At 33.7% G+C, this 20,048-nt stretch overlaps 1 protein-coding gene across 1 annotated transcript in view; it reads right to left on the reverse strand.

Moving 5' to 3' along the window:
• Positions 1–20,048, reverse strand: part of LOC118734214 (DEAD-box helicase Dbp80) — a 410,640-nt gene that overhangs the window by 74,121 nt on the left and 316,471 nt on the right. Inside the window, exons 7-9 of the mRNA XM_036463935.1 lie at positions 8,546–8,647; positions 8,353–8,488; positions 8,138–8,300 (exon numbers count right to left, since the gene is read on the reverse strand). Of these exons, the coding sequence (XP_036319828.1) occupies positions 8,138–8,300; positions 8,353–8,488; positions 8,546–8,647 (401 nt within the window). The remainder of the gene's footprint in view (positions 1–8,137; positions 8,301–8,352; positions 8,489–8,545; positions 8,648–20,048) is intronic.

Below are 20,048 nucleotides of genomic sequence, written 5' to 3' on the forward strand. Positions count from 1 at the left end.
TATGAGAAGACGTAAATAATATTCGTCTTGAAATAAACGTCCCGAGACGAAAAAAAATAAAAAGCCCATATAATTATTACAAGAAGACGTAAATAATATTCGTCTTGAAATAAACGTCAAGAGAGACGAAAAAACATAAAAAGCCCATATAATTATTCTAAGAAGACGTAAACAATATTCGTCTTGAAATAAAAGTCCCGAGAGACGAAAAAAATAAAAAAACCCATATAATTATTATGAGAAGACGTAAATAATATTCGTCTTGAAATAAACGTCCCGAGAGTCGAAAAAAATAAAAAAGTCGATATAATTATTATGAGAAGACGTAAATAATATTCGTCTTGAAATAAAGGTCCCGAGAGACGAAAAAAAATAAAAAGCCCATATAATTATTATGAGTAGACGTAAATAATATACGTCTTGAAATAAACGTCCCGAGAGACGAAAAAAAATAAAAAGCCCTTATAATTATTGTAAGAAGACGTAAATAATATTCGTCTTGGAATAAACGTCCCGAAAGACGAAACAAAATAAAACGCCATATAATTATTATGAGAAGACGTAAATAATATTCGTCTTGAAATAATCGTCCCGCGAGACGAAAACAACTTTTCCATTGTTCAGTAATAATTATAGAGCAATATTTAAACTTAACTTTAAACTTAGCTTAAAACTTCCACCGGAGGGCCCAACAGTGAAAATTTTGACATTTCTTCGAAACCTATTCTCAAAATTTGGCAAACTCCAAATTAATTTAAGGCCAATGGTTTCTTCAGAAAATTTTATTAGAATTTGTGAGAACCAAATATCCCTGAAGAATTTAGCCCACACAAATACCCGCCATCAAAGCAACCAGCAATGCAGTAAGCCACAACAACACAAGCCAAAACAGCCAGCCACACAACAAAGCGCGTCAACACAAGTTATAGCAACACCCGACAGCGTCTTCGTCAGTGTTGCCAGAATTTTTTGAAGAAAAAAGCTAGATTGTCTCCAAAAAAGGCTAAAAAAGGCAATTATTTTTTTTTCGAGCTAAAAAAAAAGCTAAGAACAAAAAATCATTTTTGATGATACGAAAATTAAAAGGATTTACTTTTAGCGTTGTAGTTGCTCTGAAAATTTCAATTTTATAAAGTAGACAAACTTCAAAATATAAACTATAAGCTATCCAGAAACCATTCTTTTCGCGGTTTTTGTTTATATTTTCTAAAACACAAACTGCACTCATATGTATATAAATCAAAAATCCCCATACACATATACTATACCTTGTCACTTTTGAATGTATTTCACAAATAGAATCACTGGCGCTACTTCCATGCGAAATTTCTTCAACCGATCGCTTCGTCAAATATCTTTAGCATAAAAACATTAAAAGAGACAATACAATTTGAGATCTACCGAAATTTACCTATCCATTGGTTGAGGTTAAAATTAAAAAATTCGTAGCAAAAAGCACAGCTCTTTTCCGACGCCACTCAGTTAAAAAGTACCAAATAATAGTGATACGCAAACCGGTTTGCGCTTTACCATGTCGATAACTTTTTTGTGCTTACTATTTTCAGAGTTACCATAAACAAATTTTTCTCTGATATTTTATTTATTTATTACTATTTTTAGAGTTACCATAACACATTTTTTTACGATATAAATATTATTTTCTAAATATCGATTCAATAAAGAACTTTAGTAAGAAAAAATAAAAAAGGCTAGAAAAGGCCAAATGAAATTAAGAAAAAGCTTAAAAAAAGCTAAAAGCTAAATCACTTATTTTGAGGCTAAATGCATTCAAAAAAAGCTAAATTTAGACTGAAAAAGGCCGAAGTGGCAACACTGGTCTTCGTTGCTATGAAACGCAACATCATACAGCAACAGCATACAGCACGTTGCCGCGAATCATTTTTAGTGGTAGCCAAATTCCTTCAAAAAAAAGGGCTAAAAAAAGTCGTTGTGCCTAAAAGTGGTAGCTAAAATTGTTTACTTACAAATACATCTATAATAGCGTGGGCCGAAAATCCGCTTTTTTAGAATATTGATTGGTAATAGCAAAAATATGGTTCACTATGCTCTAAAAACAATCTGTGTGAAATATGACAATTTTTGGTCAATATCTTAGGCTCGCCCAGGTCCATCAAAGTTCAATATGCCCAAAAAATAAAAATTAATAAATAAATTAAGTAATACATTTTTTTTTACCAAAATTGCAATAATCTTCTAAAGTATTAGTCCTACATAATTAGGTATATGGACCTTTTTTGTAGAGAATCGAAGTTAGCTAAGAAACACTTTTTTTTTAGAACTTAAACTTTGAAGGACTTGGGCGAGCCTAGGATATTTACCAAAAACTTTCACATTTCACACAGATATTTTTTAGAGCATAATGAACCATATTTTTGCTATTACCAATCAAAATTCTACAAAAGCGGATTTTCGGCCCACGCTAATTTATAAGTATACATTTTCAATAAGTAATGGTATAGAAAAACAAATGAACTCTGGAAAAAAGCTAATATTTTATCCAACCAAAACCTTTTTGTATAAAAAGGGAAATATACGACACCAGCATTAGGGCGGGTCGAAAATCTAATTTTTCTCAGATCCCTTGGTAATAGTGAAAATATATTGTATCATGAAGTCAACAACAAGCCTGCAAAATATTAGTATTTTATTTTAGTTGTAAGAGCCCGCGCATCGACCGCAAAGTAACCCACAGCACACTAGTCGAATAAGACCAATTCTTGTTAAAAATTCTGGGATCGGCAAAATGGTTTGGTGCATATTATTAGCTAATGAATCCGTTTAAGCAAAAGATAAAGTCAAATTTCATTTCTCGCAGCCCTTTAGCTTATCGTTAATCTCAAGATTATCTGTTTTCAATAAAATTTGAATTGTTCTCTTGATAATTGCACTAGATTATACTCAAAAGATGTAAAGAACAGCTTTAATATTGCTGGAGTGCTGCCATGTCGCTGGTTCCAAATATTCTAATCTTTTTTTAATATTAGCTATAGTTTGCGAATTTTTGCAAATATAGGGACAATTTCGGTAACTCTAATAGAAAAGCCATTATTTTCCAACATCGTGGAAAAATTTTGTTTATGCAAATGGGTCTGGAAACACTGAACAGGCACAACCTCTAGAAACACTAATTGGTTTACTTATATTCATGCATACAATATAAAAATTGCAAATATAAGAAAATAACAAAAAACTTTGTTCAAATTTTTTTTTGTTTTAAAATAATTTGTTTATAATCTGAGCGATTTTAATCATATTATTATCAAAAATCGGTAGCATTAAGTCACGCCTTCAATTTGGTAATTATTAAGTACCGATCGAGTAACATTTACCAAAGTTATATGGAAAAATTTAAGTGGATCTCTAGCTTTTTTCTAAAAAAAATTCTCTTAAATTGTATAAATAACTTTTAAATGAAAGAGCCGGATTACGGAAAAGGGTGTCAGGGAGTGACTTTTTTCGTTCAAGCTAAATGCAAAGCAATATCGTCCAATTGGAGAGTCCTCAAAAGGATTTCCCAGGATATGTTAAATACTATTGCATTTACCTACAGTCACTTTTTCACATCATGGAATTAACTAAAATATTTATGTATATCTAAACACTTATTGCACGTCCCCTACTTTCATATAACGGCAGAATTAGAGACCGCGAACAATTTTCAAGACTGCATAAATGGACTTAAAATGGGCGTTTCTCACCCTAATTGTATTATGTTAATGTATATAAATACTTCTATTCTTGAAACTACTATTAAATTATCAAACGATTCGTAATCTTTGACAATACATGTTTGACTTCATTCACCACAATCTTGAAAACTGACCAAATCGGCCCATGGCCCACTTAATATTATATAAACATCCGAAAACATTAGAACGTTTGAAATATATCTCGTCTCACTTTTTTGAATTTTTCACTTGGCTGCTGAAGCAATGAAGAATTGAAAATTCATAAAGGAAAATTATAGTTTTTGTGAGTTTTATCTTAATACCTTAAAAACGTGTAGACTTATTGAAAAATTATAACTGAACGTGAGATACTAAATTTAATAACCCTTAATTTGATATATCGTCCTATTTATAACAATTAACGCATACCATAGATATTACAAGCCAAAGTTAAATTTTAAAATTTCATACACTTTGATTCAATTGCGCGGGCTAAAGATAAGTTTTAAATTAATCTTTCGTGGCCAATAACAATTGGCTTAGACCTAAGACATCATAATATTACTATTACAATAAGGTCAAATGCCTTTTATTTTCCCCATACAAAATCGACCCAGCCTAACCAGCATGCTGGCTCTATCAAGTGATTGTACCATCAGGCTCCAAGCATATAACTTACCAGCATGCTGGTACAATATTTATTTCGTTACAGCTGAGGGCGAGAAAAGATCGAAATAATTAAGAGCCGAAAATTCATAATTTTTCTACCATTTTGTTAAACATTGTTTTTTATTTTAATTCAAAACTGCAATATCGTGAACTTAATATTCCACAAACACGGCCTTGACTCATATAGTGCAATAAATTTCCGCCAAAATATTTTTTACTTAGAAAATTTAGCTAATTTCACCACTCACGACAATCATCAAATTTTCAAATAGTTTTTTAAGTCGCACTAGCAGCTGGTACAATCACACCACAAGAACATACACGGTCAATCGCCTTGATAGGCCATTTAACAAATTAACCATATTAAGGGCCAGTTTTTCAGTGCACGGCCGTGGTTTACACTAAGTTTAAACATCCGATCTGGCTAGTTTAAACTCAGATCAGCCAATCAAATGTCAGCCAGCTGTTCAATTAGCGAGCGCAAATTAACTCAGTTTCCTTAATCTGAGTTTAAACTGGCACTGAAAAACTGGCCCTAAGGGCCGTAAACTTATCTATTTTAAACTATAGTTAAATCGTTAATAGATAAGTTAACAGCCCTAACACTTTTACAGTATGTATGTATAAAAACGTAAGGAACATACAATACATATATGTATATACATCTGTATATCAGTCTTTCTTAGTTTAAAAATACATCTCTTACATAATTGAAAAACAAATGAGATCAAAGCATATACAATTTTTTCATGCCAAGTATGAATAAATTCTCCAAAGGGCTAAAAAAAAGGGATAGGGACAATTTTAAATTTATGTGGCCAGAAAAAGTATGTGGTAGCTAAATCTAGCCACCAAAGGGCTAAAACGGCAACACTGGTTCTATGTAAGAACCAAAAATCAATACCTTCACCAATTAGAACTTTTCCTTTAAAATAAAAATATACATAGTGGATTTACTCAATTGGTTTCCATTCAACTTTTCTTTCCTGGTTAAGGTTATATCTCTCGAACAGAATCACATATATAGAAATTGATAATATTAAATCACATCCTTTCGTAGCCACCTCCGGTGTCCCTCAGGGCAGTATCGTAGGACCGCTATTGTTTGTTTTCTTTATAAATGATATTGGGAGCTGCTTTAACCATTCGAGGTTTCTACTCTATGCAGACGATTTTAAAATTTTCAGAAGTGTTACCTACTTGTCGGGTATTTCACTTTTGCTTTGACTTAAATAATCTAACTGACTGGAGTCTCACAAATAAATTATCGCTCAATATTAATAAATGTTTTCACATGACTTTTGTTAAAATTCTAAATCCTATTACCTCAACTATACCCTTTCTAACGTTTTCTCATCTGTTGTAAATGAATTTGTGGATCTTGGCGTGGTTTTTGATTCAGGATTTTCCTTTGTCAACCACATAAGTTTTATCATTCCTAAGGCCTATTCTAACTTGTCTTTTCTGCGTCGCTATGCGAGAGACTTTAGATATCCTTAAACAAGGGAATCCATTTATAATTCTCTAGTTAGATCAAAATTGGATTACGCGTCTGTGCGCGTTGGAATCCAATTTATTCCACTCACTCCCAAAGAATTGAAAGAGTCCAACGTAGTTTTGTCCGCTTTGCTCTGCAACCTCTTGGTTTTAGTGAGCTTCTTCCGTCTTATGGGGCCCGATGTATGTTAATAAATATGAAATCTCTTGCTTCTCGCCGCATTATACATTCGCTAATGTTCATTTACGACATAATCTGTGGCGTAATTAATTGTTCTGATCTGCTTGAGCAGATATGTTTTAACGTTCCCCATCGAGCACTCCGCTTTCGTTACCCGTGTCATGTGAAAACTGCCAAATCTAATTACTTAAAATTCGCTCCTATTATAAGGGTAAGGCTCCTAACTGAGGTAAATAGTATATTTAGTAGCCTCGATTTAGATTTCGCTCTTCCTAGATCCTTATTTTGATCAAAGCTTGAATCCAATTATCTCTAATGATGTAATTTCGTTTGTAAGCTTTATTTTTAAGTTGATGTTGTACCTCTAGTCTGTAAGGTTTGTAACCGTAGACTTAATAAAGAAATGAAATGAAATACTTGGGCCGGCATCACTGTTTGAGCATGGATGTGCTCAGCTCACTGTTGCCAACGTCGTGCATTTTGCACTGAATTTAGTGTATTTGGAAAATCAAAAAGCTAAAATAATTGGAATTCATTGCTTGGTGCGTTATTTAGTGATGTTTTTTTTTTTTAAATTCAAGCACACCGACTGCATAAGTACATATGTATGCATACACTATACACTATTATTCTAGATTAAGATGGAGTTCATTTACTGAATAAAATGTGAGGAATAGGTAAATTAAATATGTTTTGCGTTGCGGCCCGATTGAGGCCGCGTTCATGCGCTGCTTTCCCTCTTCGAAGAATAGGACACTGAACTTAGCATTATTGCAGACTTTTATTTAAAACTCTTTATTTTAATAATTTCATTTTACTAGCACAGCTTGTTTACAGCCACTTGCTGGTTGCCGTACTGTCAAATTTCGATTATCGATAACACACATTTTCTCTTCAGTTACGTTGCTATCCGTAATCGACCCATTACTGGCCTTCACTAATTAAATCAACTTCAAAAAGTTCAACTGTTCATAGCTAAGATAGCTCTAGGACAATAATGATTATCTTATATGTATGTATGTATGTAGAAATATTGAGCTCGTTTCTTTTACTTTAAAACGACGTTAAGATGAAGTCCCTTCGATGAGCAGAACCGGAGACATATCGATTTGAAGAAGTACATGAATAGTCAGAATCACGAAAAAATCTTAACTTGGCAGATCATATCTCCAAAGAAAAGAAAGAAAAAGATCCTCGAATGCATGTTAACTTATTTCACGTATAGGATCCATACAAAAATTTAAGCGAATCGGAGACATCACATCCTTTTTTACCAAATCAGTCCGACTTACAAAATAATGCCTCATATACAGCCTCGTAAGCTATCACAATTTGTATGAGAAGTCGTTTACACAAGGTACATAAATTTAAAAAAAAATTCCGAAAATATCATCAGATCCGAGGATTTGCTTGTTTAGAATAATACATATTTGATTGATATTTGCTTCCCACGTAACTCTTTAATTTATACGTTTCGTTAGTATACACGTTTAGATGAATACCCCTATTATAAACCAATTCTAAAGCTATGCATACTTGGCATTACATGAGAGTTGTCACATAAGGAATCTGTTAAATGAGCTCTGCGTGTAAGCGGTTACCCAAATAGCCCAGTTATGCATACTTGCACTGCTATACAATTTTTACGTAAAAATCAAAACCCAACAGAATTCTACATGTTAAGTGCTATGCGTTGGGTAACCGCCTACACACAAAACCTGTTTAACATATTCTTATGTGACAACTCTCATGCAAAGCTAAGTATGCATAACTGGGCTAAAAGCCAGCATTACATATGTAGAAGTCTGTTGGTATTTGATTTCTACGTAAAATTGTCATTCTGTACAGTACCAAGTATGCATAACTGAGCTATAAGTCAAACTATGTTAAATCGTACTATCACTGGGGGGATCCAGGTCCAATGCCTAGTCCCACATTATGTAAATGATAATACTACCATTGAAGCCATTAGCCCTTCGGAGACAGCTTAATACTGTGTATGTCTCTATGTTTAAGATGCACACCACAAATCGGAGAATATCATTGGTCAATTACTAAGCAAAATATTAGATCGCTGAATATGTATGCATTTATTTCTTACCTCTAGAAAGTACGTTTGTTGTAATGAGCACTTTTTCAAGACCAGCTCGGAATCGATCCAAAACAGCAAGTCGTTGCTCCACAGTCAAATCTCCAGAGAGTACAGCAACCGAATGGCCATCGGATGACATCTTGCCAGCTAGCCATCCTGCGGTTTTGCGTGTCTAAATAAAATTTATTGTATACTCGTAATACAATTAATTATGACGTACATACATGGCAAAATATTATAGCTTGTCCAATTGTTATTCCGGCGTAAATATTTTGTATAGCATTGTATTTATCCTCCTCATTCATACATCTAACGTAATATTGTTTGATATTTTCAAGTGATTCCTGCTCACGCATAAGTCTGGAACAAATTTAAAATCAACGCAAATATATATATATATTGCATATTTATACCTACCTTATAATTGTTGGATCCGGCACAATATGCTGAGCGAAATTCATAACTTCTTTATCATAAGTAGCGGAAAAAAATAACATTTGACATTTTGGAGATAATTGCCTATAAGAGAAGTAAGCTTATTTTTAATATTTGTTCATAAAAAATATATTATACATATGTATCGTCCCCTCAATATAACAATAGCGTATGTGCTCATACGCCATTATTTTTTATTGCATATTTAGAATCTCCATCATTGATTCTATGTCTGGTCAAAATTTCGTCAAATTCTACTTCCACAAAGTGGGTCAAAATGTCATTGGAAAAAATGGTGTATAATTTCTTGTTCAAAAATTTCCTTCAATAAGTGTATAAGCTCATATGCGCTATTTTACTTGAAATTGCCACTGCAAAGTTGTTAAAAGAATAATAGTGTATGCGCATTATACTCCATTTTAGCCTGTAGAAATAAATACAATTTATCAAAACTTTAACTCATAAAATAGCTTATAATAATATACACTATTGTTTGAGAAATAGTTTTATTCCGACCATTTCTATACCCCACATAAGCTGTTTTATTTTCAATACAAATTCGAAAGTTTTATCAGAAATTTACAAGAGTAGTAGCCTATGCGATTTTTACGTTGTTTTGACTACATGAATGCCAAGGAAATATTGTAGTCATTTGAAATTTCAGCTTGCAAATTCATTTCGCAGAGAAAGTTTGTTCATTAAAAATATGGATTTTAAACATCTGAGTGAGTATCGTCTATTATATAATGTAAGTGAAGTAAGTAAGGTAAATATCAACAGGCTGTGACACGAAACCACCAGTCGTTGTGGAAATTGCTCCAAAGACTGATGAGTTTGATTTCGCTGTGGGATTGCCGGACATAGAGATACCTCAAACAGATGATGAGAATGGTACAGACTTCTCTGCAGGATCGTCGGACGAGTATGTCCCCGATTCGGATGATGATGCACTGGCTTTGGCAGATGAATTAGATAATTCAGTGATAAAGACAGCAGATGTAGTTTTAAAAGAAATCGCAGACTGTGGTGATACTTATATCAATAACAAGAATGAAAATGGTAGAAATATACTTATGCGAAAGAGAAAGGTGAGTACAGCAAACAGCTTTTGAGAAATATTGTTTGGGTCCAGCCACGTCTAACTCTGAAATATTTCCGATCAATAGATTGAAAGTCATAAATGGGTGCAGAAAAAAGGAAGTATCATCACAACAAAGGGAACCCGTATGTCACTAAGAGTGGCAAAAGAGTTGAAGAACGTGTTCCGAAACCCATTGACTGTAAGTGCCGCCATAATTGCACAGAAAACTTCTCAGAAGAAGAGCGCACAGAGATCAATGCAGAATATTGGAATTTAGGCGACTATTCGAGGCAGCGACTGTTCCTGGCTAATTGCGTGAAAATTGAGAAGTGCAAAAGGCCGTTGACAATTGGATCACGGCGGGCGAACACATTTAATTATACTCTCAAAGCCAAACAGGTATGCAAGAAGTTTTTTTTAAATACTTTGAACTTGTCAGACGGCGCAATATCTGTGTTAGCCAAGAAGATGTGCCAAAATGAATTTACTGATAAGAGGGGTCAACATGGCCACCAGAGAAAATTAGACGAAGAGACAGTTGCGCTTATCAAACAGCACATCGAGTCATTTCCAGCCGTCGAAAGCCATTACACTCGAGCAAAAAGTCAACGACTTTATCTTGCCTCCGGCTTAACAATATCAAAAATGTACGATTTATTCAAAGAACTCCACCCGGACGCTATCATTAAAGAAAACGTTTATCGCCGGATATTTTGCATGAATTATAATTATTCTTTCCACCGTCCAAAAAAGGACACCTGCTTAACATGCGAGAGGTACAAAAACGCTGAGGACAAAGACTCCATTCAGAAATCCTATGATGAACACATCTTAAATAAGACAAAGGCAAGAACTAACAAGCAAACTGACAAGGAATCAGCTAAAAGTAACAGTAATTTAAAAGTGTTTACTTTTGACCTCCAGTCAGTGTTAACGACTCCTTGTAGCAACGTAAGCACGATGTATTACAGTCGAAAGTTCGCCACGTATAATAACACATTTTACGACATTGCCAGTGGAGAAGGTTACTGTTTTCTATGGGATGAAAATCAGGGTCAACGAGGATCGGACGAAATTGGGACCACAATATGGAAAATGATGAACTCGTTAGACGAATCGGTAACCGATGTTATTCTCTACTCAGACTGCTGCGGGGGACAAAACAGAAACAGGTTCATTGCTACACTATTGATTTATATCAACAATACCTTGAAGCTTAATTCGATAACAATTAAGTACCTCCAAAGCGGACACACACAAATGGAGGCAGATTCGATGCACTCTGCAATAGAACGTGCGAAGAGGAGTATATGCGTTTATTCGCCGGAAGAATGGCCAACTATAATGAGACTGGCAAGACGGAAAAACCCATACGCTGTAGAGAGGCTTCAATACAGTGATATGATTGATCTCAAAGCCATGTTTTCGAGGTTAGGCCATAGCCTTAAGAAAAATATAAAAAATGACTCGGTAAATTGGCTTAATGTTAAATTACTCCAAGTGAACAAAATTCAGCGAAAACAATTATTATACAAGGAGGAATGGGATGGAGACTTGAAAGTAATTGATATTGGAGGAACGCGAAAAACAAAAGAGGTGTTCAACTTTTCGTTTACTGGCAAATACAATAAAGAGCTGCCAATTTGTAATCGAAAGCTGCATGATCTTCAAAATTTGTGCAAAAACAGTGTAATTCCTCGTGCCTCGCAGTCATTTTTTTTTTAACTTACGAGGTGGAAAGAAGCGAAATTGTTTAGATGAGCCAGATGTAGCAGAAGGAGAGAATGAAGACGAATGAATTTCTAGTTATTTTTGATTTACGCAATGTATACCTTCATTTGTCATAATTTTTTGTTTATAATAACCCAAATTGGAAAGTAATGAATAAATGCTACTGAATTAACAAAACTATGAATTAATTACTGTTTTATAATGTTACAAATTGATATTTTTGAGATCAAATATTTTAATAAAAATACCGTAAAATTATTGAATAAAACAGCGTATACCATACAAAATAAAATAGTGTATCAGATACATCATACGAATTCCTTAAAAAATAAAATGGCCTATATGGAGGACTTGCGCTTTGAATAACATAATTATGGTCTTAAAGGATGCGTAGAATAAAAAAACTTGGCAAATTTAAAGACAAGAAACGGTATAATGTATTCATCGAAAAATCCACTATGAAGAATTTTTATTTACCGCGATATTGAGGTTTTAATAGACATCTGATTTGACAAAAACTTTAAACTCGATTTTCTCAAAACCCAAAAAAAATTATACGCTATTGTTATATTGAGGGGACGGTATGTACTTTAGATTCATATGAAACTTAAATATCAGGGTAGCACAGGGATCCTCAAGCATGCATAGGTTCGATTAAAATGGATCCAAAAAGTTTGTTCATCAGTTTTTAGATAAATATTCTTAGATCTAAAAACTGCCTTTCTTGAAATCCTATCTGATCGATTTTCGAAAAAACTAAAAATAATAATAGATTGGCGCTTACACAAATGTTAGTGTTTGGTCGAGCTTCTCCTCCGATTTGTGGCGTGCGCCTTGATGTTGTCACACAAAGCGGAGGGACCTACAGTTTTACGCCGACTCCGAATGGCGATTGTATTTTTATGAGAAGCTGTTTTTCATGGCAGAAATACACTCGGAGGTTTGCCATTGCCTGCCGAGGGACGATTATTGTAAATATCATAATGAAATGTTGGTATTCAAAATCTAAACCGTAATTTTTACTTTTAATTTGTTAAGAAAAAACCTTTTTTGTATATTTTTTGCGATGTTGCTTTGACCAGGGTTTGAACCCGGGTGCTGCGGGGTGGAAGCGCGCACTGCTTACCACTATACCACAGCGGCCGACCAAATGTTTATATTACAATTAAAAAGAGAAAAACTATGAACTAGTTTCATTATATGAAAAATTTGTACTTTGAATCTTTGACTATTTTATCCTTTCGAGTTTCTAACTCATAAAACTTTAATCCGAATAGTTGTAGTAACATTGAACCACAAGATGCATTTTGAAGTTTTCTGGCAGCATTTTCATTCGATTTTCGCGAAGAAAAGCCTTGAATGTACTAAATGTGTGCTCGACGTAAGTTGATACAAGTGGAGCCCAATTTAAATATGGAACGTTTGAAACGTTCATATTATCAGGAATAAGGGCGCCTTCCTCGCCCTTTACAATTTTATCCACACCCCTTATTATCTCCAAGCCTACGTGAGCTGAGAAAACGGCTTTGAATTTTTCCAACACCAATTTGGCAAGAGGTCCCTGCGCTTCTATAAGCCGCATGGGCATCTGTATATTTTTTAATCTTAAAAAAAAATTGTAAATGCTATAATCACTTTTTTAAAGGTAGAAAAGGCAAATATCTTAAAAAAGGCAAAAAAAAAAAGGCAAAAAAGGCAACATCAAATGTGTATATATGGAATCAGGGAAAGCTAAATCGTGGACATTCTTAATCGAATATACTCTATCTCTTTAGCAGAAAAAACGGCAATTTCCATAAAATCCGTTCCGTGGTTATTAGTAAGATCAAGGAATCTTTTAAATGTGTCAAGAGCACAAGGATTTTCAATGTCACTGTAATTTTTAAGCTCTGAAAAGCATTTCTAACTCAGTCAAACAAGTATCTACATCATCATGCATTTTTGAAGAAGAAAAACAGCAAGTATCTACTTTGTTCACAGCCTTGAATTGCTGTTACAAATGGTACTTAATGGAAAATTCCAATGCCTTCATAAATATCTTCATCTAGAAGTTTATGCGACTCTTTTAAAAGCTTCCGGCCAGCGTTTCCTTGAAATACATCGCAAGGACAGTTTTTCGGGATAACTTTTAGTTTGTTTGCCCATATTAAGGCCTTTTCTCTACCTAAACGAGGAACTATTCCATCCCAAAATAAATGGTTCACAAATCCTTGTAAAAGTTGCAACTCGGGAAATAACGCATTTTTGTAGAACATAAATGTCGTATTCTTTATTGAAAAGCGGGGGATTTATTGTACTATTGCATTTGTTAGAACATTTCTTTATTTTCCATATAGAGCAAAATTTTTCATTATCTCTTTTTAAACCTCCGTACGTTTTAAGTCTCATAGGTTGCTCTAAACTGGTTGCAATAGTCACATCCGTCTTACTTAAGTTTGCACGGATTCTCAGATCGACAGTTTAATAAAACAGTAAGGACAAGAGTAAGTAGATGTAGCAGTTTGTTGGCAATTTACCGTTATTAAGAGTTTGAAGTCTGACATGAATTTGAAAGGAATATTGTTGACATTAATCATAGTTTGACATTCTCATAAGTTTCATTATCAATCTCCGTACACTAGGTATTTTACTATTTTTGGAAGCACTTCCCACTCGGAAGATAATGTTCTATCCTTAAGTGGCACATCAATTTCGATATCTTCATCTGAATCAAGGAAGCCTTCTGGGAATATGGACATGCATATTGGCCACCGCACATAGGGGTATTTGGCCGATTTATGCGGCCAAAATTATTTTTATGAATATTTCAACTCGAAAAGTTTAGAAAATACGTGTTTTGACATCTAGAATTATGTCTAAAATCAAGTAAATAGAAGGGGAGGACGTCCAATTATTCCATAAAAACAAAGAAAATAAAATTGCTTAACATTTGACATCGAAAGACTCCATGTTTCCGTGGTCCGATTGTAGGAACACGCATATTTACGTGTTCGTCTCAGCGAGGAGAAAATTTATATCTAGGTTAAAACATTAACAGAGCTACCACCTGTTAAAATTTTTTGTTCAATTAGTTAAATGAATTGCTGCAATATGGGTATCAATGGAAATGGGTTTGAAAAGGCTTTATCTCTAAGCAACCTCCCAGGGTTGCCACCGGTGTAAAAAATCAAATTAACTTCAATTTAGGGAACCAGATAATTCAAATATGTATCCCAGTATAGGTAAGGTAAGTATGTATTATTATTTTTGTAACAATAATAGTAATATAATAGTCTTATTTATTGTTAAGAGAATGTTGTAAGTATTAACTTGGAGTAAATTAGCGTCCTCAATTACTGAAATATCGGAGTTTTCGTATTTTCAACGTATTGCTTTTCCATACCAAGGTTATTAAGTGCACCGAGTTTGGTACAAATTGATAAATCGGTGCTTAGAGGTTATTCCAAGAATCGATTTTGAGTGAATTAGCTTCAGTAGTTACTGATTTATCGCAGTTTTCATGTTTCTGTAAATTACCGTTATATGCGAAGTGGGCGTGGTTATCGACCGATCTTAAGGGTTTTTAGCAGATATGTTAGATATAGCCTAAGAAAGGCTCATACCGAGTTTGGAACGGATTGGTTAAGCAGAAACTGAGGTACAGAATTTCATTATAAGTGCGCGGGGCCACTCCCATTTTCCAAAAATTTACTTCGCATACCAATTTTCAACAATTTGGATACAATATGTACTGAAATATCGTAGATTTATCTAAAATGACATTTATCTAAATTTAAACGCTTGTATACCCAACACTATTTCTTTAGTCATCACTTATATAACACCAATGCAAAGGAAAACAAATGTTTATTCTGAAATACATCTCATAGTTGGGTTCGCCTTACATTCCCGCAGATTTCTAGCAACAGGACCCAAAGATCCTAGAAAACATGACTTTTGCTTATATCTCGAAAACTATATATTTTTTTAATGGATTCATATTCTGGTTCATCTAAAAAGTTCAATTTCAGTGTTAAAATTGATCTAAAGTAGTGTTACTATATATAAGTTGAGTTTTAGATTTTTCTTTAATACATTTTCTAAGTAAAGAAATACCACTTATCTGCCCTTTTCTGTGGGCAATCTTTTCCAACTACATTAGCTAAATTTATAAGCTTTCAATTGAACAAAGACTAATAACGCGATCTCTCTCGGGGATACAACAAATTCCCTAATATTCAACAGAAATTAAAAAAAATACTCGTTGAAACCCGCTATTTTCGTTACATTTAAATTTAACTTTTGCTTAATAAAACGATTAAAAAATGTAACACTTAAATACAGTATTACCTTCCGTATGCGGATCCATCACTACTATTTAAGAATACAATGCAGAAGTCAAAATATTCACTTAAAACCGTCACGATCTTTCTAGAGAGCGAAAATTTATTTAAAAGCAGCGTTAGAATATTCTGTTTCCGGTCAACGGTGAGCGTTCGCTGTTCAAGTTAGAAAAGTGACGGGAACTGGTGAATGTTATTTGGAATGTTCTCTATCGAATGTGACTATTTTTTTTAAGTTTCCTTCAAAATTTTGTCAAATTGGTTTAGGACCGCCTAAATCGTTCAAATATCCCTATGTGCACCGTCAGCCATAACTTTAATAAAGATTTCGTGCAATGATCATACATTCGAGGATTTCTTCAGCATCAGCATAGACAACAACCTCTTTCTTTTTTTACTATTGTACCTTCGTATTCAAATTCGTCTATACTTTCTTCGTACATATTTTCCAATATTCGGGATTGTTTAGAAACATGTTCTCATTAATAAGATGGTACAGATTTTTTTTCCAACATTGCACCTCAAAAAATTTGTTAGTTCTTTCATATGATTAGCTAATGCACTAGTATTTATTCTAAAATTATCGAATTTTTCGACTGAAACACAGGGAACTTTTTTTTTTTTTGTTAGGAAGAATAGTTGACATTGTACCATTGGTACAAGCTTAAATTCGATATTTCTGAAATTGTTGCCAACATTTTTTGTCTTTTTCTTTAATAGTGTAGTTAAAACTTTATCGCGCTGCTTTTCAGGGAGATTTTCAACAACTTGCATAACCTTCCCTGTGACATTACTGCAACTGTGTTTTTTACCCTTTCCAACTTCCTGAAAGCAACGTTTACAAAGCTGAATAACATCATATGTCGTTTTCTTGCTTATTGTTGATGAACATTTCTCACGACTAGAAGACTCATTAAAAGGATCAACTTTATTTTCCAACTTTCTCGTTTGTCCTTACCTTTTTCCACATTCAACTGACCTTTGTGTCCTGCCTTATTATATGTATATTTATATATTATTATTATTATTATTATTGTACAGCAAGTATGCATCGTAACGTTAGTTTTAACGTTTACCAAAAAAAATCGTTTCGGTTTCGGTTTTTATCGTTTATGTAATTATCAAAACCATTTTATTTTGGTGTCTGACGAAGATAAAATTCAATCGTTAACGGTGCAGCTGTAGTATGCATTTAGGCGCTAGGTGTAAACAGTGAGCTGGCAACGGTTTACAACAAAAACTGTTCGTCGATTTATTCGGTTTTAACGTTAGCGACTGAGTTTTGTTTCGTTACCTTAGCTCGGAAACGTAACGAAATTATTTTGATAAGTTATTTTTTCTCACTAATACCTATTCTGTTACACACATCAAATATTGTTACTACGAACCGACCAAATACCATATGTGTGTCTAGCAATACCAGCAAAATATTATGTCTGCAACACGGTATTTATATAATAACAATATCATCTTAAGTTTCATAGTATTCAGCTGGTATTCTATGAAACACAGCTAGAAGCTAAACGATTTCCAAAATTCTCATTTTGTGTAAAAAAAATTAAAATAAAGAAAACACAATTTTTTTGATAAAAAAAAATCGTTTCAATGTGCCGAAATTTCAAGAAAGTGAGCATTGCCCAGCGCTGGGACGCAAAATCTTTTTATGGAATGAGTGCAAAACTTATTATTTTTTCTTTACTGTGCAGAATTTTAACTTCCTTGTGCAAATACATACATATGTATATAGGTGTCTTTATTAAGGGCTGTATAAAAATATTTGAAATACCACGAATGAAATACTCAGCCCGATTCTGTGCACTTGATAAATAAAAAAATTTTATAATTTGTAAATATTTTATTATTTATTAAGAAATGGAATTCTATCACAGAAATCAAAAGCTATTTTCTGGATAAATTATCAAGATTGAAAATGCCATTGACAAGCGTTTACAAGTTGAAATTTCATATGTAAATTATAAATTCTGTAAATATAATTCTTCACAGAATTTATAGCCGACATCTCTACCTACTCGGCTACGGCTGACAAAAGCTTTTTTGCAAGGCGAATTAATATAAGGTGATAGCAGGAGTACAAAAACAAAAATTTACATGTATTTTGTTTTTGCTTTGGCGGCATAAACTGTCAAAATCTGTAAGAGTGTGTGTAGAAATTCAAACAAAATTTTTCAATTTGTTATCAGAAGTCGTGCGGCGAAACACATACACAAAATCAGCTGAGCTAGTAACACCACCTTATATAAATTCGCCTTGCTTTTTTGCTTTTAAATTCATGTTATTCATATGTGACAATGAAATCATTTGCATTCATGTGAAAATCAGTTCCCCTCTTGTGGAAATCGTAGAGTTTTTTATTTTATAAATATTGGCACAGAATGCGATGGGTGCTTTTACTTGACAAAAATTTTGATAAAATTTCTTTACAAATAATTTATCAAGAAAACATAGAATAGGGCGGTATATCTATTATGTCGCTCTACCTTTTGGTGGTATTATCGACTTCCGGTTTCAACCGAAGTGGGTTAAACTGAGCCGAAGTCCATTTTTTTTCAAATTATATATATGTACATACTTTTAGTACAGTTTCGGATTCTAAGGATAAAAATACGTATCTTTTGTTAAATTTTTTTTCTCAGAAGCGCCGTTTTCAAACCCTAAATGACCTTCGAGCTTCAACTCGTCTTGCACTTCTAAAATGGATGAACATGTGTTTATTGGAAAACGAAAAAACATGAATTACCAAGTCGAGGACGCTCTATCTTTTAGTCGTATTATCGACTTCCACTTTCAAAAAGAAAAAATACGTGTCTCATTATTTGGACCAACAAACAATGTATTTGAGTTTGGTCGAAATTAAAATTCATGCTCGTAACTGACCGGTTGTCTGGAAATGGAAAGCATCTATAGAAAACGGCAAAGAAATTTCTTCTCACTCAAATATGAGAAGTCCGAACATTGCCAAAGTCGGCCGCTCATAAATGGGAAAAACTATGCAAGTTCTCCCGAAAAGTTTTCAACGACCTTGTATGGAAGATGTTTTTCGAGTTTGGTTTGGTTATGCTATACATACAGAGTTCATACATGTACAATAAGCTAAGTGTACACGGTAGAAGAAATCTCGCTAGAGTTTTACTGAAATAAAAATCTTCTCTCTCAATTAGGTTTACACGGTAGAGATATTCACTCTAGCTAGAGCCAAAGTAGAGAAATCTCAACTTTTCTCCACCACGAACTCTACAAGCTGTGTACACGGTAGGCAACTGTTACCTCTCGCCTAGAGTTAGTTTTCTATCTCGAATTGTTGTCAACGCTTGTTGAATGTATGCATCAGTGTACTGCACAAGCCGATTCATATACGTTTTCAAGCTACTTGAAAAAAATACAAGCCCAAGTATGATTCACACTTGTTTCAAACAAGCTAATTCAACTCATAGATTCAATGAAAATGAATACGCTAGTAGCTTGAATCGAACAGGTTTGAATACAGTAGCAGCACTTCTAAATACATATGTATGTACCCAGTAGAAATTTTATGCATACGACATCGCTGTTGGTGGCATGAGCTTGCTGCTGTGTATACATGCCAGTATAAATGAACCTTCATTTCCATTTAACACGCGTGGTTTCTCAGAGCGTATGCGTAGTACACTTGCACTACGCTGTATGCATATGGCTGTATTAATTTTTCAAACATACAAAAATGCATTAATGGAACAGTATTAAAGCATTCATACAAGATATGTATCCCTATATGTAAATGCTACTTTTCTGATACATTTTAATATACGGGGACATACAAAAAAGTAGCATTTGAATATGCAAATGCATATCTTGTAAAAGCCCGTTTGTGCTGAAAATACTATCGCACAGCACGTCCGTTCACTAAAATTTCTGTACAAGACTGAAAATATTACAAAAATTCCACTTCAAATTTATCAAGAAATGTACTTAAAACAACGACAACGTACATTCGCTTGCAATTCGCTAGACTTTAAATGTAATCGTGGAAATTCTTGACTACGCATGAATTGTTCACACTAATTTACTCATATAGCAAGCATTCTTCAACGAAAGGGTGTTGTTATGTGTTAGTGTGTTTTTGTTTCGCTAATAAATAGTGAGTTCGATATGTTTGAAGTAAATCAAGTACAAGTATGAGTTGAAATCCAACAAGCAAACCAAGACTTTACTTGATTGTTTCGAACCAAGCCCAGTGTATACAAGTAAGCTTTGAAGTATGTAACTTGAAATGTAAGTAGCTTGCTGTAGTACGCTGGTATGTATGTAAGTTAACACTCCCCAGAGTTAACTTGCTGCGGCGCTCCCACTGTTG

This window comes from Rhagoletis pomonella, unplaced genomic scaffold, assembly GCF_013731165.1.
Source record: "Rhagoletis pomonella isolate Grant_MI unplaced genomic scaffold, Rhpom_1.0 Rhpom_scaffold_00002, whole genome shotgun sequence".
Lineage (NCBI taxonomy): Eukaryota > Metazoa > Arthropoda > Insecta > Diptera > Tephritidae > Rhagoletis > Rhagoletis pomonella.